The 23,755-nt window shown below is 40.5% G+C and overlaps 1 protein-coding gene across 2 annotated transcripts; it reads left to right on the top strand.

Moving 5' to 3' along the window:
- The first annotated feature begins 1,442 nt into the window (after positions 1–1,442).
- On the top strand, positions 1,443–22,956 carry sbno1 (strawberry notch homolog 1 (Drosophila)). Of its 2 annotated transcripts, none has more exons than XM_041969864.1 (33): positions 1,443–1,766; positions 3,522–3,641; positions 3,745–3,843; positions 4,135–4,362; positions 4,462–4,600; positions 8,441–8,541; positions 8,637–8,733; positions 8,968–9,128; positions 9,495–9,628; positions 9,745–9,835; positions 9,908–10,069; positions 10,212–10,347; positions 10,426–10,531; positions 10,635–10,788; positions 10,883–11,065; positions 12,423–12,520; positions 12,606–12,757; positions 13,682–13,882; positions 13,964–14,134; positions 14,225–14,394; positions 14,498–14,629; positions 15,631–15,766; positions 15,873–15,985; positions 16,070–16,141; positions 16,222–16,321; positions 16,418–16,492; positions 16,583–16,729; positions 16,851–16,945; positions 17,021–17,107; positions 19,076–19,213; positions 19,289–19,365; positions 19,483–19,676; positions 20,846–22,956. In XM_041969864.1, exons 2-33 carry the CDS (start codon positions 3,522–3,524, stop codon positions 21,016–21,018), a joined length of 4,242 nt encoding a protein of 1,413 aa, XP_041825798.1. In that variant the 5' UTR covers positions 1,443–1,766; the 3' UTR covers positions 21,019–22,956. The 2 variants fall into 2 exon arrangements, with proteins under 2 accessions (XP_041825798.1, XP_041825797.1); XM_041969863.1 differs by having other exon boundaries at positions 4,459–4,600.
- The last annotated feature ends 799 nt before the right edge of the window (positions 22,957–23,755 follow it).

Genomic DNA, 23,755 nt, shown 5'->3' with positions numbered 1-23,755 from the left:
CTATCTATCTATCTATCTATCTATCTATCAGTCTTGTTTTTTTATTTTTCATGTTTTTCTTCTTATTTTACTTTTTTCTTTTCCCCTTTGCCCTACCTCACCTCCCTTCCAGTTCTCTTTTTTTGTATTTTGTTTTCCCCCTTTATTCCCCACTTTTTCTTGTCTCTGTGAATGTCTTCTTTAGTTAGATGCATTTAAAAGAAGAAACATGATGATAAGAAAGAGCGGTAGTGATGGCTGCAGTTGTAAAACCATCAATAACGAATTATTCCAATTAATAAAAATAAAAAATATTTTATTTCTCTAGCAAGGAAATAGCTAAACTAAAAATAACAAATTATAACATTGTCACTTACAGTGTACTATGTATTACCGGTATATTTTGGATATTTGCCCACATCTTACCATTATTTGAGTAAATTCTGATATAATAACAGAACATTAGCAATGATAAAACTTTTGGATTGTTGTATTTAAGTTTCTGTGACTTGATTCACTTAAATTTATTTAGGTCCTTCTATCCATTTTTAAATTCACCAGTGTCGGAGAGTAATGGCCAGAAAATGTCGTTTCAATGGTGAATTCTTTCCACTGTTGAGCAGAAATGACATCCCACTGGGTTAACCATCCCATCTGGAAGGTTTAAATGTAAACGTCAAACTGAAATTTACAATTACAAATAATTACTTTTGTGCACATGCGTCTAAATACCAGGTTTACTGTGCATGAAACCGTTTCAGTCTCTGTACCAGCTGATTAGCAAGACACCAGCTGAGCTTTCTGGTCTTAAGAAATGCTGCACAACTTAGCATACAAGCTAATGTTCCTGCACTTGACCCTGAAAGTCTCTTAAAGCTGGTCAAGGCAACTGTATCTCAGGAGGTAGAGCTACCCATCAAAAAGAAAGTGGTGTAAGTATGCACAACTTAAATTTTCAGAATGAAAATGGGTGTTATGGAGGTTTATTTCAAATGGAAGAATATGGTTTTTATTCAGCAGTGCTCTGAGTGGTCAACAAGACAAGATAGAATACAGAGAAGTCATGGAGGAAAATCCCCGCAGAAATCTGCAGGATACATGACATGTTAGAGACAATATGCATGCTCTACATGAGTAACAAAGTTCAGTATATAATAACTTTGCACACCAATCTTTAACTTTGCTTTTAAAATTATAATTAGATTATATTAATATTTTAATCAATGTTATGATTAAATAAGAACACACATCATTTAACTTTATTATTACATTTCCTTTTACTGCTTTACATAAGAAAATGATAGAATAAATCGTAAATTAAATCAGACAACAATGAATGAAAAAGGGAACAAAATAAGTATTGTTTCTATGAAGTAAAGAGGATGAAGAAAGAATATAAAAAAGAAGGAAGATGACGAAGAAGAAGAGAAGTTGTCCATCGTCACTTCCTATTGAGACCTGGCGTGGTCACGTGATGTTGTATTAGCTCGCTGACTCTGCTATGTTTCTCGTTTGTGTTAATTTATTAGAAATGCTAAATATCTCGCTTATATCGGTTTATTGTCGTCGAAGGGCGAACCGTGGTCGTCCAAAGACCCGCGTTTTACGACGCAGTTCGAGAAGTTTGGCTGCGAAAACAGCCGCGGTCGGCCTGCACGTCACGTGACCAACATGCGGCGGAGCGTTTGATAAAAAGATGGCGTGAGCGCGGAGGAGCCGAGAGGACAACAAGCACCGAACTGCTGAGCGCTGCCGATCGCGAGCTTCAGCGGCCGTTCCGCTTCCAAGTAAGTTCACACCAGCGTGGGAGCTGTTTGTTTGATTTAAGCTTAAATCAAGAGTTGTCAAAAACTCGTGGCCCCCATTTTGTTGTAATATATTTGGAATAAATAATAAGTTGAGGGGTTTTGAGGCCGGTAGCGTTAGTCTTGTCCTGGTTGCTAACGTTAGCTAGCAACATAAACCACTCTGCGCACGAAAACATCCTTAATAACGTTATAAAAACAGGGATCGTTTGCTTGTTAATTGCTCGTTGTTTCCGTGTCTAGTTGCTCTGGACTAGCGTATGAAGGCCACATTGAGAAATAAATAAATGTATTTAAAAACTCTGTCAGTGTTTAATAATTTTGCAAACGTCATTTATCAACAAAACGTTATGAACTTCGAGCAGTGCCGATGAAGTAATCTGCACGTTAAACCGTTATTAACGAACTGTATTTTAACATTTTAAGGCATGTACTAAAGTACATCATGCATTAATCAATATTGTTACAATGAAGACGATGTCTAAAGAGGGCTGGCATAAGCTTAATCCGTGCTGACTTTCAGTATCATTTAGCCATAATGGCTAAAACACGAATTTGTCATGTTTAGCTAAGTAGCTCTTAGCATTGCGTTAGCTTAAATTAAACTGTAAAACTGTAAACTTCACCTCTGAATTTTGTCAGTGACAAGCACGTGAAAGTAACTCGTATCGTTTTGACTTGCGGATCGTGGGCAAGCTAGCACAACTTGGCTGTGTCACCCTGGTCTAACCAGGCCAGTTTAGCTAGTCTGACAAAGTGAAAGACAAAGGTTAACAAGCACGCGTTAAACAGTATCCTCAGGCAAGATGTTTTACACAGCATTACACTGTAGGTGTTATCTGTGTAAATATTATATAACAGCCAAGTAGACGTCGGGGGCTAGCTACGTTGAGTCAGAGGGAGCAGGAAGTGAAGCCAGGGCATTGCTAACACGTGTCTTGTTTTGGGTCACTTTGAAACCGCTCTTGGACCAGACAGCTAAGTGGAGCTCTGGAATAATCAACACATAACTTTAATTCTAGTGTGTTGTTCCAAAGAAGGAGGTAATTTAAAGATACCCGAGTCATTTATTTTTTACCTTTTATTTTATTTTTCAGTATTTTATTGTTGCTACAGTGTGCAGTCTGGTTCCAGTATTGTGTACAGTATTAAACTAGTCACCCTTTTTAGGGAATTAGACTGAAACCATCTTAACTGCTTGTTTAAGTTGTACTAGGCAAGTTTGGACTTATTACTGTGAATGTTTATTGTAGAAAAGAGGACTTGAGATGTAATTGTTCTGGTGGTTTAACACCACATGTGTAACACATGTGGATCTTTTACATTATTATGTAAAATTTTTTAAAATTTGGGTTAAAAAAAAAACATACTGTGTTGGATCACCTTTATTATCAGGGCATGTGTATTTGTTCAGTTTTGACTGCTGATAAAGACAGCAAGTTCAAGAATTCATAATTGTTGTGATTTTGGCTGTTGTTAATAATAATAAAGTATTATTGTCTGATATTTGAAGGAACATTTAAAAGTGACAAAGCGTCTGAAAATTGCTTGTTTAGAGAAATTTAATATGTAATATGAAATTGAAGCAGGAAATGTAAACATTTGACAGGCTGGAACCGGTGATAGATCAGTTAATCTACAAATTGTTTAATCTCTAAATACTTTTCTCATTTTATAAAAAAAAAAGTCAGTATTGTACACAATGTTTTTCTAAGGCTATATCTATTTATTTGGCAGATGGATCCCGGACAGGATTTACTCCTTGCTGCTCTAAGCGAGAGTGGAATTTGCCCAAGTGATATTGGTCTGGTGGATGTTGATTCTCAGGATATTACGCAGCCCTTAACCATCCAGCAGGTAAGATGATCTTCAGATGTGTGTTTTTACAGAGTGTAGATCATTTGTTGACATTGCTGTTGCTATAAAAATGTTGACGTTCTGATTGTTGGCCTTCTTCCAGCCTATTTCCATTAGTGCCCTGGATGTCGGTGTGGGAGCAGAGTCGGTGGAGGTTGTTCGTCCTGAGCCTCCAGCTGCAGTTCCCATTGTTACAATCAGGGTGAGGTTACAGAATATTGTTGCTTTAATCAGAATCAGAAATACTTTAATTAGAGGGAAATAGCTGCGTTGCAGTGCTCCTTAAAACAAAGATAATGAGAGAAAATGAGAAGAAAATGGAGAAATAAGTGTCCACGTGAAATCGAATATATGGAATGTGATATAGATATAATAGAAATTGAATCCAGATAGATAAATATTCCCAAAAGATTATGGTTCCAACTGACAATTTAAGACTGTTTGTTGTTGGCACCATGGTTTTAACCCACACCCCCCTCGTTTTTTCACACAGCACAAACCTCAGCCGTCAACCACCACGTTTGTCTTAAATCAACTGAATCAGTTGCCGTCGCTTGGAGCTGCTGTTACCAAACAGTCAGTTACCAACCCAATCAAGCATACCATAACTGTCACCAAGGTGGTCCATGTGGCTAATTCAGCACTGCGGGATTCATCCACCCCCTCATCTGCAAGTGCTCCTCCTTCAGTATCCATAGTAGTGCCTTCTAACAAAGATCAGGTACGTTTAGTACTAAATATCTTATAGAAATCTGAACACAGTTAATGAAAACTATTATTCCTCGTGATTACGCTGACACGCATGATATTCTCCCAGCAGATCCAGTTGAAAGACCTCCTTCGGACTAGTAATGTGAAGACCACAGGCATAAAGGGCAACAGCCTGATGGAGCTCATGAAGCTGAAGCCTCCACCTGATATTGCTCCACCTGTGGCAACTGCAGCATCCACAGGTCCAGGTAATGAGTGTGACATTCATACACTTTGATTAATTTAAACCTGAATGTATTTACTGTGGGTGGAGGCATTGTAGGAATCAGATTGTAGAAGCATTGACTTGATAATCAGAAGATTTTACACACATTTACTGCAGAATTGTTCTTATGCTCTCTTGGATCTGTAGCTTTTAAACTCCCCCAGGGTGAATCCACTCGGTCTAAAACACGGTTTACAATGTGCAGGAATCAGAGTGGTGGGAGAGGATCTGGGTCAGTGATCAGACCAGTGTTTGGATCGTTTTTTGGTCTCTAGTTTCTTAACAGCAATACTGAATTTCTGCCTGTTTTTTCTTCCTGCCACCATGTCATCCTCCAACAACCAAAGCTAAAGAGACAACTGTGGCAGGCACAGCTAACAGGAGAGCGTTCATGCTCCTGTCCCAGCAGGCGGCCTGGTGTGATGCACCTTCACTTTCTCAATAAGACACTTACATTAGTCAACTAACCAAAGAGTCAACTAGAAGCACTTAGGAGAGCGCAGATCTACACCAGCATGGTGATCTTTTTTGCCAGTTAGTTTTGAGTTGGAAGCTGTAACGGCAAAATTATTCCCATGTCCCCAAAGTAAAGAATCCTTTCATTTTCAGTTCATTTTTCCCACAGTTCTTGGCTGCCATTCTGTTTGTGTTACCCCTGCATGGGATTAGTTTTTGTTGTCTCTTCAAGAACATGGAAAGAACCATTTCAATTTTTCTTAAAGGGTAACAGGACACAGAGGAAAATTTTACTACCTTTTTGGGTCAGTGGACAAAAAAAGCAGTAGTTTCCCTAAATAATGAAAACCTAGCTCCCAAACATTTTTGGAAGCTTTTGTGTTCTTTTCATAAACGCATTGACTTTATTTGAGCAGCCTGGCGTTTAAAGGGTTAAGATCATTTAAATAATTATATATTTGGTTATTAGGACTAGGCACGTTAACGTGTTAATCACGCGTTAACGCAGCGATTAATTAACAGCGTTAACAGCGTGAATTTTTATTTATTTATTTTTTTGCCGGCCGCTGGCTTTGATGACTGAAACATGGCGTCCCTGTCTCCCTTCCCAGGGCTCCAGACTAACGTTTTTACAAGGAGCACAGGGACCTGTAAGTTAAATTTTAGGAGCGCAAGCAGAAAATTTAGGGCGCACAATGAAATTGTCTTGCTCAGCAAATATTCACATTTCCTCTCATTTTTACTATATTGGTGATAAATTCTGAAATTACAATGTTTTCAATTCACATTTGTTTGTGCAGCAGTTGACATAACAAAAAAAAAACAAACACAAAAAAAACATCTTACTGGCCGCACTCATACAAAACAAGTAGACATAGAACTTGTCATATAAAATAAAATCAGATTTGATTTGATTTCCACTTTGTAGTCGAAGCAGAACAGCAACTTTGTCCCCATCATCCCCCACAGGGCATGTATGACTGGTCCATGTAGTTCCTGGAAATAAACAGCTTCAGGGACTGATGCTCCTCCAGCCACTGTTCCCACGCCTCAGTAAGAACAGCAGCTATTGGCTGTCCTAGAAGTCGCTAATTAGCATCATCAGCCTGGTACATATAGTTGTAATAGATGCTGCCATGAAGAGGGATGTAGTGGGAAAGGCAAAAACTGATAAAGACAACCTAAAAAGGTTTAGAATGGCAAAAAATAAATAAATAAAAATATAATAAAATAATAATACTGTCAATATTTTTATTTTTTAGTTCAGTTTTTAAGTGTATTTTGTTTTTTTAATAAGGAGTCTGGAACATGTCACAACACGTTTAACTTTTTAAATATTTTTGTCCACACTCTTCATTAATAGACGTTACTCTGAAGTAAGTAAGCGCTGGATCCTCCAGCAGCAGCTTTGTACGTTTCATTTTCAGCCTGGTCATGAAACAGAGGTGAACGTCTGCTCTGAACGCAGCTTGAAGCTGTGCAGCTGCGAGAAGAAACCTCGTTTGAGTGCTTTTGGACGGGGAAGAGTAAACTACGTTCATTCACGTCAGTCTCCAAAAATCTCCAATAATACCAGAAAAAGTCGCTAGATTTGTCGCTAGTCGCTTATTATTTTCTTTTAAAGTCGCTAGAGGGGTCTCAAAACCCGCTAAATATAGCAACAAAGTCGCTAAGTTGGCAACACTGAGGAATAATTAATTCCCCCAAGACCCGCTTCTTTCCACACATAAGCCAATCACAGTGGTCGTTCGTCCACGCTCACATGCACATTGGCTGTCGTCTTCTTCATTGGTGTTCGTCTTCTTTTCTCGTATTGAAATTGGTTTGAGTCGACAAACCAGGAGCTAATTTGTGCATTACTGTGAAGTACTGGGCTGAAGAGGTTTTTCTGGCTTTTACAAACGTGCAGCATAAATCGGGTCTTCTTCTGCCTCTGGTTTGGTGAACCTTGGTCATATTGAGATGAAACTTCCAGCTGTGGAATCTGTGAGATGTGAGCTTTCAGTAGAGGAGACGATTGTTCGTGTTAATTGGTAGTTGGTGATAGAAAAGGTTTTACTGAGCTGGTAGCTGAGATTCAGGACTTTCTGTGGATACCACACATGTTTATAGTTACATCTACAGACCTGATGCTACACCTGGAAACGAGATGTTAACCCCTTTACTCCCGGTAGCGGAGGCTGCAGGTGCAGTCAGGCTAAAAATGAAAGTTTAGAGAATTTATATCCAGAAATCTGGATAATGAAGCAGTGAAGCTGCATGGATGGAAGTTATTGTGCATATTGTGAATATTTCTCTCTCCTCACCATCTAGAAGCTGTGAGATTCTCATCCTGCTTTCTGTCTGTTCACCTGATGCTGATATTCATCACATATTGTTCCTTCTGTGTTTAGAAGGAAGCAGCTTCACAGCTTTAAATTCATCCTGCTGACTTTTTACCTTTTAGTTAGTAAATCCTGAACATTTCATCCTTCTTTCTCATAAATATGTGATTTTATATATGAAGAAATATTTTAACTGTTTAAAGAGAAAACTGCTGCTAAACCTGTTTATGTGTTTAGTGCAGGGGTCTGCAGCCTTTCCAATCCAAAGAGCCATTTTTCCCTCAGCCAGCTAAATAAAACTCCTTTAGAGACGCAAATGTTACCAGACTTTTAAAAAAGGAAACTTAATATTTATTTTAATGAAGAGCCACCATAGGATGTTTGTTATTTTTGAAGAACCACATTTTTATTTCCATTTTTAGGTTTTAAAATAAAGAAAAACATAAAACCTTTATAAGAAGAGGATAAACAGACTTTCTTCAAAGGTTTCCTGGTTTCCAACCTAATGACAGGAAAGATAAATTTAAAAAATATTTTAGCCACGTATTTAGAGGCATTGTGGAAGGTCCAGAGAGACACTTGTCCAGAGTCGCAGGTTGGAGACACCTGTCGTCGGCCTTAGGGACGACATTTTGTGCCTAACAATGTGATTAATCGCAATATGTCATGCGATTAATCACGATTAAAAATGAATAGTTGCCCACCACTAGTTTTTATATTGGGTTTTGAGAGAGGACATTTTTTGTCCTCTAATGGCCTGAATGGTAGTAAATTAGAGTTGGGCCAGTTCCAATACTAGTATCGGAAATACTTTCCGATCCTGCCAAAAGTAAGGGTATCTGTACCAGCGAGTATTTCTGTCTAAACGCCTCCCGATCGGTATTCGACCGGCATCAGAACATCCCTATAGTAAATTTAAGTTGACCTTAGTGGTTTTCTTGCTGAACGGTGTTTATAGTTTCCTCTGGTTTTATTCACACCTGGGCTGGTTTAATTTTTAGAGCTTTAAATGGCTGAACTGCTTTCCTCTGTTGGTGTTTCAGGTGAAATGAATAATGGAATCAAAAAGGAAGTGTTGGGTAAAGATGCTGCCAGGATCTGGATTAAAGACGACCTAAAAATACAAAACTTTACACATTCTCAGGTAAGTCATCATGTTATTGGTTGAGAAATCTTAGTTTTTTTATTTGTAGGATCCACCTGAAAGCAGATGATTAAAGTGCAAACTTGTATCTACAGAAACCCCCAGGGATGAAAGAGGAGGATGAGCCTGAGGAGGAAGAGGAAGAAGAGCTGGGTCATGCAGAGACCTATGCTGAGTACATGCCAATGAAATGTAAGTAAGACTTTTGTGTTTAAGGTGTCTTACATTAATAAAACCCACACAAGGCCAAAGCATGTTAATTTAAAGAAGAGATGAAGACGTGTTTGTCCAGGCAGTCTGTGTTCATCATGCAGGATTATCGAGTAACTGTGTAAGACTGTGATGATGAATTAGGAGAGTTAAATCAAAATGGACTCTGCTGTTATATGTGGACCAATTTACTGACGAGTGAGTTTGTCGCTGCAGTAAAAGTCGGCCTGAGACATCCTGATCCAGTCGTGGAAACCAGCTCTCTGTCCAGTGTGAACCCTCCAGATGTGTGGTACAGACTGTCCATCCCAGAGGAAGTTATCGATCGTGGCTGCTTGTCTGCGTTGCAGCTGGAAGCCATCACATATGCAGCTCAGGTGAGCAGACATTCTTTATTTGTCCAGCGTTAATATTAGGCCGATCCACCGCCTGCATCTACAGGATGATGCTCGTTCCTTCTTACTACACCATGCTCTTTGGTTTAGTTGCCATACCTTCAGGAGTCACAACAACTAGTCTGGCTGTTTGTACTGTATTTAACATTTGACTTTGTCCTGTTTTGGTTTTTAGCTACTCCCAAGATCTTTTAAAACCATAAATAAAGTACATTTTTAAAGTCTTGCCAAACAGGAACATTAATAGAATTAAATCAACATTGTGTCTCACAGGGGTTTTCAGCGTTTGCCTGAAATGAAGTTGTTTTTTGGTTTATTGTGAATTTATTTTGTCACTGTGCTTTTCAGCAACATGAGACTTTCCTTCCTAGCGGCGACCGAGCCGCCTACTTGATTGGTGACGGTGCTGGTGTGGGAAAAGGCAGGACCATTGCAGGAATCATATATGAGAATTATCTTTTGGGAAGAAAGAGGTCACTTTGGTAAATATACCCGAATCTTCATGTATTCGATTTCAACGTTGCTGCATAACATTTCTTTAAAATACAAATCCCGATTGTCTCCACATGACCGTTCTTCTGCTCTTTATATTTTTCAGGTTTAGTGTCTCAAATGATTTAAAGTATGATGCTGAAAGAGATTTGAGGGATATCGGTGCCAAGAACATCCAGGTTCATTCACTGAACAAGGTACGATGTTTAAAAGACCAGAACAAAATGAAGTGTTAACTCGCTGGAAATACTCATTTTCAACATTTTCAGTTCAAATATGGCAAAATCTCCTCAAAACACAACGGGAGTGTGAAGAAAGGCGTCATCTTCGCCACCTACTCGTCCCTGATTGGAGAAAGCCAGTCAGGAGGGAAATATAAGACCAGGTTTCAACAGCTTCTCCACTGGTGCGGGGAGGACTTTGATGGAGCCGTATCCTTTCTTAGAAGCTTTTTCCAAAAGGGACGATGCTTTTTATCTCACTGAGTTAAAATATTAGAAGTGGAAATCTTAGATAATATCACAGCAGCTTTAATAAGAAATGTGGTGCTCTTCCTGAACTGTACGTCTTCAGATTGTCTATGACGAGTGTCACAAAGCCAAAAATGTGTGTCCCATTGGATCCTCCAAACCAACAAAAACTGGGCTGGCCGTGTTGGAGCTGCAGAACAAACTCCCCAAAGCTCGAGTTGTGTATGCAAGCGCTACAGGTTTGTTGATGTTATTCAACACATTTTACTTTAGGATTTGTTGTTGCTCCAGTAAACATGAGATTCTATATTATCTAGGTGCTTCTGAACCACGAAACATGGCTTATATGAACCGGTTGGGCATCTGGGGCCATAAAACACCTTTCAGAGAATTTGGCAACTTTATCCAAGCTGTGGAGCGCAGGTAAGTTTCTGTTTTTAGAGGTAGCGGCAACATTTTACACAAGAAAAAACAAATATTCATAAACTGAACAGATTTTTTTCATACATTGTTTTTTCAATTACAGAGGCGTTGGAGCCATGGAGATAGTTGCTATGGACATGAAGCTGAGAGGCATGTATATCGCAAGACAGCTGAGCTTTACAGGTGTGACGTTTAAAATAGAGGAGGTTCCTCTGACTCAGCAGTACATCAACATGTACAACAAGTCTGTGAGGCTGGTGAGTGTGGAAATCTGTTTTCAGCTCTTCACTTTCATTCACCCGTTTCAGTTTAAAGGTGACAAATTTCTTTTGTTATTGTCCGGCTACTCAGTGGGTGAGTGCTCGTGAGAAGTTTCAGCAGGCTGCAAACCTCATGGATGCAGAGCAACGCATGAAGAAGTCCATGTGGGGTCAGTTCTGGTCGGCCCACCAGAGGTTCTTTAAATATCTCTGCATTGCGTCCAAAGTCCGCCGAGTGGTACAGCTGGCCAGAGAGGATGTCCAGAATGGAAAGGTGAAACGTCTCCTGGTAACCTTTTTTATGACAAGACCCCCTGTACAGGAGGCAGCATGAAATTCATGCAATACAGAAGATGTTTGCAGACACCAGGAAACGGCGATGCTAACATGTAGCATAGCAACACAATGGGGAGAAACTCAGCTAGAAGACTACCAGCATTGGCCACGGTTACATGAAGTTTTTTTAATTCAGAATGAATTATTCAGATTTAAATAATTCGGAATTAAAGTGTTCTCCTTCTCGTTGACATGGAAATAGTAATTCCAAATTAAGGTTTACATGGAAAACACATTTAATCGCTTTAGATCTGGGGGTTGTAAGGGTTCTGATTGGACAGGAGGCTGATGTGATGTATTTACGTCTACCGGAAGAAAACAAACTTTGTTTTGTCTACATGGAAGATCACTTAATGAAAACCATTTTCGCTCTGATTTTGATTCTAGTTTTACCAGCGTACTACTTCTCTTTGGTCAGCTGAGGAGTAGAAGGGAGGTAGAGTACCGTATCGTCATGGCAGCAGGACAAGGGAACGAGCATGCTCAGAACGGGATGTTGTAATGAACGTTTACATGATCGAGGAATTATTCAATTCTGATTTAAAATCAGAATAAATCAGCCATCTACTTCGGATTTAAGTAGATTTAATTCAGAATGGCCGTTTTCGTTCAGAATTAGGTGTTCATGGTCATTTTAAAGGGGATGTAGTTTTTGTTCTGAATTAAAGGAAATTAAAACAAGTAAACGTGGCCAAACAGCTTAAACTCCAAGCAGTTCTATGTGAATGTAGAAAACATGAGCACAGCTCTGTCCACTTTAGAGCTTCTGCTCATTTCTCCACACAAACCAGGCTCACATGACAGCAGAGACTCTGCTGGTTACAAAGACGTCTGTCTCATCACGGTGGGACAGAAACTCTGGAGCTAGCAGCCAGAACCAGAATCATGTCAGAAACGTCACTCAAAAAGTTATGAATGGATTTTGATTAAATTTTCAGGAAAGCACAGAAATGGACTAAGGAACCAGGGAACAGATGTTGGGGCGATCCAGAGCATCGCCGAGATCCAGGAACTTTTATTGGATTCTTTTTTACTGTGGGAGAAATAGGGATAATTTTGCCATCGGACCTTCTAATGCAAAAATAATACCCACAGTCACTGGCTAAAAAATGAAACGGCTTGGTGGATGTCAGCACTCTGAGTGCTTCTAGTTTGAAATCGTGCTGCTGAAAACAGCTTAACGTGTCTTGAAATGATACTTTCTGGAAAATGAGAGAAATCACAAACAAGTCTTTTCCGAGTTGTTGATTCGTCTCTTCAGCGGATGATTTATTGACCAGATATTTCCTGTGCAGTGTGTGGTGATCGGTCTTCAGTCCACTGGTGAAGCACGAACGCTGGAGGCTTTGGAGGAAGGAGGAGGAGAACTCAATGACTTTGTGTCAACAGCAAAGTACGGATCAGCTGAAGATGATTTTTCTACCAAAATGCAAACGCGACGTGTGTGTGTGTGACACTGAAAAATGTTTTTATTGCAGAGGTGTGCTGCAGTCTCTGATCGAGAAGCACTTTCCAGCTCCAGACAGGCAGAAGCTTTACAGCCTGCTTGGTATCGACCTCTCGGCAAAGAAGACACCCTCCCCCAGTGACGCTGCAGCCGAGCCTGAGCCAAAGGGAAAGAAAAGAAAAGGTAAAAATGAGATAAGGCAAGGCAAGGCAAGGCAGTTTATTTGTATAGCACATTTCATGTACAGGACAATTCAAAGTGCTTTACATAAAACAAAGACATTACAGATATTTAGAATAGTAAAAGGCATCAACACATAATCAACACATAATCACAATAAAATAATAAATTACATTAAAATGATTAAAAGCAAGATAAGTTAAAAAAAAAAAAAAAGTTACCGTGCAGATTTCATGCATAGGCGCATGAGAAAAGAAAAGTTTTTAACCTGGATTTAAAAATGTCTACATTTGGGGAAAGTTTAATCTCCACTGGCAGTTTGTTCCATTTGTTTGCAGCATAACAGCTAAATGCTGCTTCTCCATGTTTAGTCTGGACTCTGGTCTGGACTAGTTGACCAGAGTCTTTGGACCTAAGAGCTCTGCTAGGTTTATATTCTCTGAACATATCACAGATGTATTCTGGGCCTAAACCATTCTGGGATTTGTAAATGATCAGAAGGGTTTTAAAATCTATTCTGTGACTGACTGGAAGCCAGTGTAAAGATTTTAAAACTGGTGTGATGTGTTCAGATCTCTTAGTCCTGGTTAAAACTCTAGCAGCAGCGTTCTGGATGAGCTGCAGATGTTTAATGCTCTTTTTAGGAAGTCCTGTTAAAAGACCATTACAGTAATCCAGTCTACTGGAGATGAATGCATGGATGAGTTTCTCCTGGTCTTTCTGGGAGACTAAACTTTTAATTCTGTTGATGTTTCTGAGCTGGTAAAAAGCTGTCTTAGTGACAGCTTTGATATGGCTGCTGAAAGTCAGATCTGAGTCTATCAACACTCCCAGGTTACGAACTTGGTTGGTAATTTTAAGATAATGAGACAAGCCTCTCTGTTCAGGAACTGTAATTCCTGAAACTCATTTTGATGCTCTTTCCAGGTTCAGAGCTCAAAAAACAGAAGAAGAAACGTCGCAAGCACGGTGGTCTGTCAGGGACGAGTTCAGAGGAGAGTGAGTCCGAGGAATCGGACAGGGAATCTGGTAAAGACAGCGACGACAGCTTCAAATCTGTCAGCTCAGGGGATGAAGACGATGATTTTAACCCCTTCAGAGATGAGTCTGATGATGACGAGGAAGATGGTGAGCACAGAGAGGGTGTGAAGTTGAATGGAGAAACTTGTATCGTAAATCCAGAACACAGCAAACTTTGTCTTCTCGTAGATCCGTGGCTTATCAGGAAGGAGCCAAAGAAAAGGAAAGAAAAGAAGAAGAAAAAAAGGAGGAGGAGTATCGATCCAGACTCCATCCAGAGTGCCTTGTTAGCCTCCGGGCTGGGCTCCACCAGGCCTGCTTTCACTGCCTCGGTTAACCCTCCCAGCATGCCTGGTGCAGGTGAGCATGTTGCAGCATGGACAAGCAAAGCCTGTATGTCCTGACTGAGCCCTTTCATGGTTAACCAGTGTGTCAATCTGTGTTCGTAAGTCAAGGCAGAGAGTCAGGGTGGCTTTCAGACAAGTCAGGACGCAGTGGAAGTCGCCCAGAAAATGAAGAGAGACCTGCTGGAACAACTGGAGGAGCTGGCTGAGCATCTACCCCCCAACACTCTGGATGAGCTCATAGATGAACTGGGAGGGCCTGAAAATGTTGCTGAGGTATAAACATTTTCACTCTGTACAACTTTTTATTGTTTGTTCCTGATTTTAAAGCTTGGGGGGAGATGCTTGCTGACTGTTCTGTCCCATCGCTGTGCTTCAGATGACAGGCCGTAAAGGCCGAGTGGTCAGCAACGACGACGGCAGCATCACCTACGAATCTCGCTCTGAGCTGGACGTCCCGGTGGAGATCCTCAATCTCACAGAAAAGCAGAGGTTCATGGATGGAGAGAAGGTAAAGTAAACTCGCTAAATGACATCTTCAGCATATTTACATTAATGTGTCCTTGCAGCCCTAAATACTCGCGGTTTAAATCATAAATGATTAAACTGGTTTGTTGGCTAAACACAGCTGTTTGTGTTCTCATCCCCATTACATCAGTGGTTTACTCTCAAACTATCCTTGGTACTGGACGGGCCATTTCCACCACAGGAACTTGTTTCATTTATTTTAGATTTTAAAAAACATCTGTGCATTTCCACCAACATTACCCTGGTTTAAAAAAAAAAAAAAAAAATAGGTTTGAAATTCTGCTGAATCACAAATTGTCTTTATTTTATTTTTTCTCCTCTCAGCAACGTTCTGGAACATGAGTTTGGGAGAACAGAATATCTGCAGCCACACACACAGATTTCCGGTTCATGCCATGCAAATGAAATATGCAGCTAAGACAGGGGTCTTCAGCCTGCAGCTTTTTATCCCTTCCTCTCTGACTCCAGAGGAAAATACTGTCGTTCTACGCAGACAGATGCATTCATTGCTAACAATGCTAATTTACCCTTAGGCTTAATTTGTGCCAAGCAAATGCTGCTGCTGGTTTTATTTCAACTTGAGAATTAGGCTGTTTTCAAATGGAGAATGCACCAGAAAGTCATTATTATATTAGAGTGTCTGTTCTTGGACTTGACTGAGTTAGAGATATGTGTCTTTCTGCAAAGACCACCAAGGAACGGACCATTAAAATGAAAACGAATGTCTCGCAGCAACGCTGCTCTGTACGTGTGAACTTTTTATTCCAAGTTATTTTTAAGTCAAATGGGTTTAAACAGTTTATTTGGTGGGACATGTGGTCACATTGATCTTTTATTGGTGAACAACGCAGACTCCTGATCCAAAGTCTAACTGTTCCAGCTTTACAAGATGTGGAAAAGTCTTGTTGACCAAGCTGACATTTAACCAGAAGTCACACCACTTTTCTTTGTGAAAACCAGACTGTTATTTTTCTCTTCCACCAGAACATCGCCATCATCTCTGAAGCCGCCAGCTCGGGTATTTCCCTGCAGGCCGATCGGCGGGTTAAGAACCAGCGGCGGAGAGTCCACATGACGCTGGAGCTGCCGTGGAGCGCAGACAGAGCCATACAGCAGTTCGGTCAGTGCATACTGGACCCATCTTCAGCTAGAACCTCTGTTCCTGTAGGATGAATTCCTGCTCCTTTGTAGAATAAAGCGCTGAAGTTGTTGTTTTGTTGCTGCAGGGAGAACCCACAGGTCAAACCAGGTCACAGCTCCGGAGTACGTCTTCCTCATATCGGAGCTCGCAGGAGAACAGAGGTTTGCGTCCATTGTCGCCAAAAGGCTCGAAAGCCTGGTAAGAACTACGTGTTCACGATTTTTTTTCTATTCTGGTAGAACTTTTTAAACACCTGGATCTAATCTGTTGATTCTCCGGCAGGGTGCTCTCACTCATGGGGACCGGAGGGCGACGGAAACTCGAGATCTCAGCAGGTTCAACTTTGACAACAAAGTACGTACAGCCAGCGTTTTTCAGAGAGAAGCATTTCATGTCTGTTAGCCAGCGACTTACTGAGTTTCTGTCTGCTGCAGTACGGCAGAAATGCTCTGGAAATCGTGATGAAGTCCATCGTAAAGCTCGATTGTCCCTTAGTGTCTCCACCCTCCGACTTTAAAGGAGATTTCTTCAAAGGTTTGACTCTTCTTTACCACACTGTAGCTGCTGCTTTATTTCCTTTTTAAATCAGCTGCTGTCAGTTACTGAATGTCACTCGTTTTTCTTTTGTAGAAATTCAGAGTGGGTTGATAGGCGTGGGCCTCATAAATGTGGAGGACAGATCTGGCCTACTTACCCTGGACAAAGGTGATGAAACTGTGGATGATGTTGCAGGCGATCTGTCTGATTAAATGTGCAGAAATGTGTGATAAATCAAGTGCTTTGCTTCTGCTGCAGACTACAACAACATTGGGAAGTTCCTGAACCGTATTTTGGGCATGGAGGTCCAGCAGCAGAACGCTTTGTTCCAGTACTTTTCTGACACTCTGGCAGCTGTAATTCAGGAAGCCAAGAAGAATGGCAGATATGACATGGGTATTCTGGGTAGGTTGGTGTGATGCTGTCAAACTGAAAGAAGTTCTGTCCCCAGTGTTAAACCATCTTCTGTCTGATGGCTGGATTTCTGGGCTGCATTAGGCCTTAAATGTGTCAAACTCTGTTTTAGATCTTGGCTCTGGTGATGAGAAGGTGAAGAAGGTTGATTGCAGGAAGTTTTTAACACCAGGCTACACCACAGCGGGTCACGTAGAGCTCCACACTGTAAGTCCATGTTTGTTAATGAGACCTTCAGATCATCGTTAAGTCGGAATGTCGTCACCTGATGTTTGGTTTCAGGTCGGGGTGGAGAGGGGCATGTCCTGGGAAGAGGCCACGCATGTGTGGGCAGATCAAAATGGACCAGACGATGGTTTCTATGTGCAGGTATGTGATGACGGGGAGGAGCTCGGTTAGACCTGCAACACGGCTGATTTGACTCGTTAAATTCAGTCTCCTGAGATGTGAAAGATGTGTTTTTCAGAACAAAACAGTGGCAGCTAGAGCTAAAACTAAGTTATTTTAATAATTATTCTAAAATGAGATTAAACAATTAATACATTTTATTCAGTATATGTTATAAGAAAATGCTGATTACCTGAATATGCTTCTGTGAAAATTTATTGGTATTTATTTTTATTATTAGTGTTGATGTAATTGTTTTAAAATCAAACTCAGAAGAAGCCGCTTGGTCTCTGAACAACGGCCCTTTCATTACCACCCCCTCCTCTTCTTCTGTGGTATGTTAGTGTTTCCTCTAACGCTGCTCTGAAGACAGAACTCAGTGAAAAGGTTGGAGTCTATGGCTGAAGGTGAAACCGCACCAATGACTCAGAAGACGTGTCCTTGTTTCCGTGACAGTGACATGGATCTGATTTACATGAGACTTCTAAATGTAGCTTACTTTAGCTCGCAGTGTGAACCGTGAGCCGCTGGTTTCCTCCTTCTGAGCTGAACGATAAACACGAGAGAGACGGTACTAATGACAGAAAAGCCGATCAGCTGATTACCAACAGGAAGGGGAGGGAGGAGGAGGCTGCCACGCGTGCCCTGACGACCAGAGCAGCACAAACAGAAAAGTTTTTTTAATGCAGGAAAAGTGTGGGTGCAGAACCCACTCACCAGTAAAGTGTGGGTGTTAAAGCATCCTCATCTCCAACGGGTGTGATGCCCACAAATCCGTGCATAGAGCCAGTCGACTCACTTTTTCCATCTTGCCTTTAGACACCTCCATGTCTCGCCGTCATTAATGACGGATGCTGCACATGTGTATATGATAGCTGATGCGTTACATGCTTTAAAAATTTTAACACAAGTAATTACAAAAATGAGTTGCCACCATTACCACGTTATTTTTGACGGCCTTAAAATCAATGCATCCCGACCCGTCCTGTACAAGCCGGACCCGTTGGTGGACACGAGGCAGAACATACAGCAGCAGACATGATCGTATGTTTTGGGCTAATCTACACATTTTATATTTTGCTGTAGGTTTTATTTTTATTTATATTTCAGGACTGAACTTTTAACATCGATCAGTGGACAACAGACGCTACATTTGGCCAATTCTGGCGCCTCACATTTTGATGTTTTATCAATGTGCTCTGGCCATTTTAAATTAATAAAATGTCCGGTTTTCCCTGCGTTTTCACCTCGTCTCTCTGTACATGAACGAGTTGCATTTGACTCGCCCTCAAACTATTTTTAAAAAGAGGCATCTGTATCAAATAAGCCTAGAATCTGAGTAAATGCTGCTTTCAGACAGACGAGTGCTGTAAAATGAGACCCGTCTAAGCTTCCAGTCGTTAGGCTACCAATCAGTTGTAGCGTGAAGCGTTTGAATTAATTTTCCACGTTACACTTGATAACAGATGGTGCAAAGAAAGCATTAAAATGAGTAAAAGACAGCAACAAATAGCAAAAATCACAATAAAATCAAATGTTACATTAACATGATTAAAAGCAAGATAAGCTAAAAGTTACCGTGCAGATTTCATGCATAGGCTCATGAGAGAAGAAATGTTTTTAACCTGGATTTAAAAATGTCTACATTTGGTGAAAGTTTGTTCCACTTGTTTGCAGCATAACAGCTAAATGCTGCTTCTCCATTTTTAGTCTGGACCCTGGTCTGGACCCAGGTCTGGACTAGGTGACCACAGTCTTTGTTTTCACCACAGATCCATTTCCTGCTTTAATACCTCTCAAGTTTATCCTTAAAGCTGTAATTTTCGGGTTATTTGGACTTGTCCTCAGTTTGTTTAGATGTAGAGTTTGTTCAGATACGTTAAATCATTTTCATGCATAAACAGTTTAACCCTTTTCTACATCTTCCATGTTCGTGTGGTTTGGTTTCAGATGAGGAATAACAAGAAAACGGCCATACTAATTAAAGAAGTGAACAACAAGAAGAGGCAGTTCCTGGTGTACAGGCCGAACACCGGCAGACAAGTCAAACTGGAGACGTACACAGACATCAAGAAGAAGTTTAAAAAGGTCAAATCTTGTTTTATTTAACCACCAGACAAACCTTAACTTTCATATGATAACTGTTGTGTTTTTCTTTACTAGGTCTTGTCGGAAGACGCCAAGCAGTACTGGACCGATCAGTACATGCTGTCAGCAAAAATATGCTCTCATGCATTCTGGTACGTGCACGTAAAAACTCCATGATACCTTCATGTGTGTCTGTAGACGTTAGTTACAAACCTAGTACGTGGTAACTAGTACAGCTAATACAACAATCATCACCTGTTCTGCTGCAGGCGGGGCAATTGTAAGAAAGCCTCGGTGGGTCTTCAGTGTGAAGTTGGTCTTCGGTGTCGGACGTACTACGTTCTGTGTGGCTCGGTGCTCAGCGTGTGGAACGAGCTGGAAGACGTTCTGACGCCAGTCAGTGGAACCAATGTGAAGGTCCAGATTGTCCGCCTCAGGACAGAAGATGGTCAGAGGATAGTTGGTGAGCTGAAACTCTGCGTTGTCATAGCCGTTGGTGGCAAAATGAGTAGTAAATGTGCTGCATCCTGTATCATGAAGACTGTTTGAACAAATCAGGAGACTGGCACTTTGCAGATTGATAATCTGGTTACTGTGGCAGCCGTTTACCAAAATGATTGCTAGAAATGACTGAAAGGGCACATTGTGGCCTCTGCCAGCTGCTGTTTCATGATTCATGCACTAGATATGTCGTTAATGTAAGGTACAGGTAAAAATATTCTTTATTACTATGAATCAGTATTAAACAGAACATACAGGTAATGTGGCGCTGTAATGGTTGAATTACATCTTATAAAGAACAAGTTCTGTTTGCTATGGATCAGGGTCTGGTAGGGTATGCATGCCAGAGCCTTGAGGCCTGTTGGGAAACCTCTGCCTTGCGACTGAAGCCTTTCAGACCTTATCAACAAGTCACTGCTACCATAATTGATCTTTGAATTAATCTTAATCTTTGAACTAAAATCCCACCTTGATGGTTCTGTGATCCAAAACAAAACAAACGTCACAGGCTAAGTGCAACATTGGGTGCAGGTTTTGGTTTTCCCTCTAATATGGAGGGATTTAAGGCCGTGTCAGCCTGAGCAACGGTGCGGCTCTACATGAGGACTCATTACCAGCATCATGTGTGGGCTACTGCCCTGTCTCTAAGCCAGTCTACAAAGTCTTAGTCAAGATTCAGATGATATTTTTCAATGTGTCCTGTTGGTTTGGGCTCATGTCAGAACTTCTGCAGGTTTGTATCAGTGTCCAGATTATATTCTTATGTCTGAAAACATCTGAGTTTAACGTCGTCTCTAAGAGAAGCTGATTTAGGACGGAGTGTGTATATATGCTGAGATCTCGCTGAGCTTCACAAAGTCACACTAGAATACGGTCACGTCACCGGAAAAGACGATGTATAAAAAATTTATCTCCAAGTTTTATGAATGGACATTGGCTTTATTAAATTAGAATCTATTCAAACTGATGAATCAGTATATTTATTGATTTACTTTTTAACCCAGCACTATTCAGGGCACAATATTAGACTTATATGAAAATATTTTTCCTGGCATTAATGATCTGAACATTTTTTCAGTTTCCATGTTTAGGGAATAAAAACAGAGTCTACAGACCTTGTTTGTCTTTCAGGGCTGATCATTCCAGCGAACTGCGTGTCTCCACTGATTAACAAACTCTCCACATCGGACCAGTGCCAGCAGCTGGCTGTGCAGGAGCAGCAGAAGAGGCAGCAGCTCCACCCGCAGAGTCTCAGTCACACACCCAACACACAGCCCGGCGTCTTCAGCCCCATCTCCACCTGACGAGCCCACGTCCCACTCTGAAGGGATCCGGCTCCATCAACGTCTCTTTGCACTGAAAGATGGCGGCTTCTCGTCCCTGCTGTCGCCCCAGAGGGTCAGAGGCGTGGTACCAAGCTGTTGGATTTAAACGGTGGTTGTACAGAGACTTTTTTTTTTTTTTTTTAATCTCCAGATGCTCTTCACCTAGAGATCTGGCAGGTGATGTACCTGTCCTCTGACATTCAGAGTGAGGTTTGTAGTATGTGATGGATACACTGTTTATACCCAGAAGGCATGCTGATCTGAGGTTTCCACTCGCCGCCCGCAACTTAAGCCATTTCATCCAAGTCTCTGGGTCCAGGCTGAAGATGGATGGATTAAAACCACTGTCAGAGTTTGAGGGCTCTTCCAGACAAGCGTTTAATTCTCAGCTACAATCTCATGTGGATTAGTGACGACTCAGACATCATCTAGCATCACTGCACTGAAAGAATCAGAAAAAATAAAGACATAGTTTAATAGAAGACGTTCACCAACAAAGACCAACATGTCATCATCAGGATCCGTCTGAATCAGACCAGTCTTCATCTTTTTCTTCACGTGTCTCAAGCTCATCAAAGTTTCTTGCTTCAGTTTCAGACTTGTTCCTCTGTCTGTAATATACGAACATCCAGGACTTTGTCAAACGTGCCTTGTGTCAGTACATGAAAGTGCTGCGTTCAGGCACCTGTACAGAGCACTAACCAGGAGAAATCTATTTACCGTCAGCTGATTTCTGTTTATACTGCATGAACTTAGTGTGTCACTCGCATAATATCTCACTAAGATCATTTAAGAATTTTCAGTTGGAGTTCATGACTCGTCTGTAAGCCTTTCTAAGCAATGTGAAGACTTTTAATAACTGGCTGGAGATGAAGGTGGTCTTCATCTTGAACTGCTCTGAGAGCCATGCAGTCATTTACTGTTGACTGGCCCCAGGAAACATCACATTGTTGTAAATCAGTTATTAAACGTTGTTCATTCTAACTTTCCTCCTTCGGTCTATTACAGTCTGTGTGATTTTGAGTTTGTGTCGAGTCTGCAGACGTTGCTGATATTTGAAGCTGACGAAGTGGTCAGATGAATCAGCCGAGCTGCTGCCAGCTGCACGCTTTACTTAAGTTTTTATTTTATTTACGTTTAGTTTTTTAATAATCTGCTCAGGGGTTAAACCCAAAACAAAGAAGCATATCTGAAAGCATGACCAGAACTCTTCTCCTGCATCTGCTCAGTCTTGTTTCTCCATGTTTAGCTGGATTTACCGCTTCTGTCTTCAAGGTTCACACTCATCTAATTCCTCTTCTTTCTTGAGCCAAGTGTAATTAAAACCTGCTTCTGTGGCGTAGCGCGCCTCTTTGGCTTCCTCAGTCCTGTACTGCATTTTATTAAAGCTGCACTGAAGGAGAGAGACCAAAGTCTGGGTACTGGAGCTGTCCTGATGTCTGAGACTTAAACCAGGAAGTGTTTTTGGAAGGCGTCCTAACCCCGTATCTGTGGAGTCGTTGCCGTTTGGTGTGTCCTCCTCTGTGCTCGACTGATGATGCATTTAAACTTTGTATTATTTGTACAGTTTGACCGTCTCCACGCAGCACATCCCAGCGGGCGGAGAGTCCCCGAGATGCATTTCTCCTGAGTTAGAAGTGTTGTAACTTGAATGTGCACCTTGTAAAATATCCATATTCTCTTGTTTTTGTCTTTTGGGTTGTTGCGTACACAGGCTGAGTGATTTACGTTTTTTAATGCTGTTTAAAGAACAAAAGTCTCGGCTGATCAGCTCTTCTGACATGAAACACTTGAAGGACTTTTTTCTTTTTGTTTTCAGTTCTTCGCACGAGTTGCACTACTGACAAGAGTTGTACAAAAATCCAGTTTTACCTGTACATGAATGAGTGCACTGCTCAATAAAGCTTGGTAAACTTCTACCTCTTTCATGTTTTAGAATATTTATTACATGCATTTTTATTTACTGGTGTCGTACATGTAGAGATTGTGGATAATCAAATAGAATATTTCCTTTATTGCTTCATAATCACTAATATATATATATATATATTGTTAATAATATACTGGGAAGATTAGCAACACTCAGAAATGACCAAATGCAAGAAAAATCCACATTTTGAGTTTTTAGGTTTCGGTTTTTTTTTGTCACAAACAATCTTGACAATGGCAGAAAAATGTTTTGTGTAAAATAAAATGTACAGATAATGCAAAAACATGTAAATGATGCATACAATGTGTAAAAGAGCAACCAAATTAATATAAGCACAGAAGAAAAATACAAAAAACATCTCAAATTTGATGGTTGTGCTGCTGTGTAGTGTTGACATTTACCTTATAATTCACAGTCAAGTGGATAGCTTATTATGACAATGCTTAAAGTGTTTCTCTTTTTTTAAGATAAAGTACGACCTTTATTCATCCCACTGGGGAAATTACAGTAATTTGAAAAAAGTTGAGAAAACGAAAAAAATGTATATTTATGTATATATGTATGTGTGTGTGTATGTATATATATGTGTGTAAATATATGTATATATATAGATATGTGTATATATATATATGTATGTGTATATATGTAGATATATATATATAGATATATATATAGATATGTGTACATATATATAGATATATATATATATCTATATATATATAGATATGTGTATATATATGTATGTATATATATATATATATATATACACACACACGTAAAATTGGC

The sequence above is a fragment of the Melanotaenia boesemani genome, chromosome 19, assembly GCF_017639745.1.
Source record: "Melanotaenia boesemani isolate fMelBoe1 chromosome 19, fMelBoe1.pri, whole genome shotgun sequence".
In the NCBI taxonomy this organism is placed as follows: domain Eukaryota; kingdom Metazoa; phylum Chordata; class Actinopteri; order Atheriniformes; family Melanotaeniidae; genus Melanotaenia; species Melanotaenia boesemani.
Note: the sequence above shows the minus strand (reverse complement) of the source record. Positions and strands in the feature narration are given on the sequence as shown.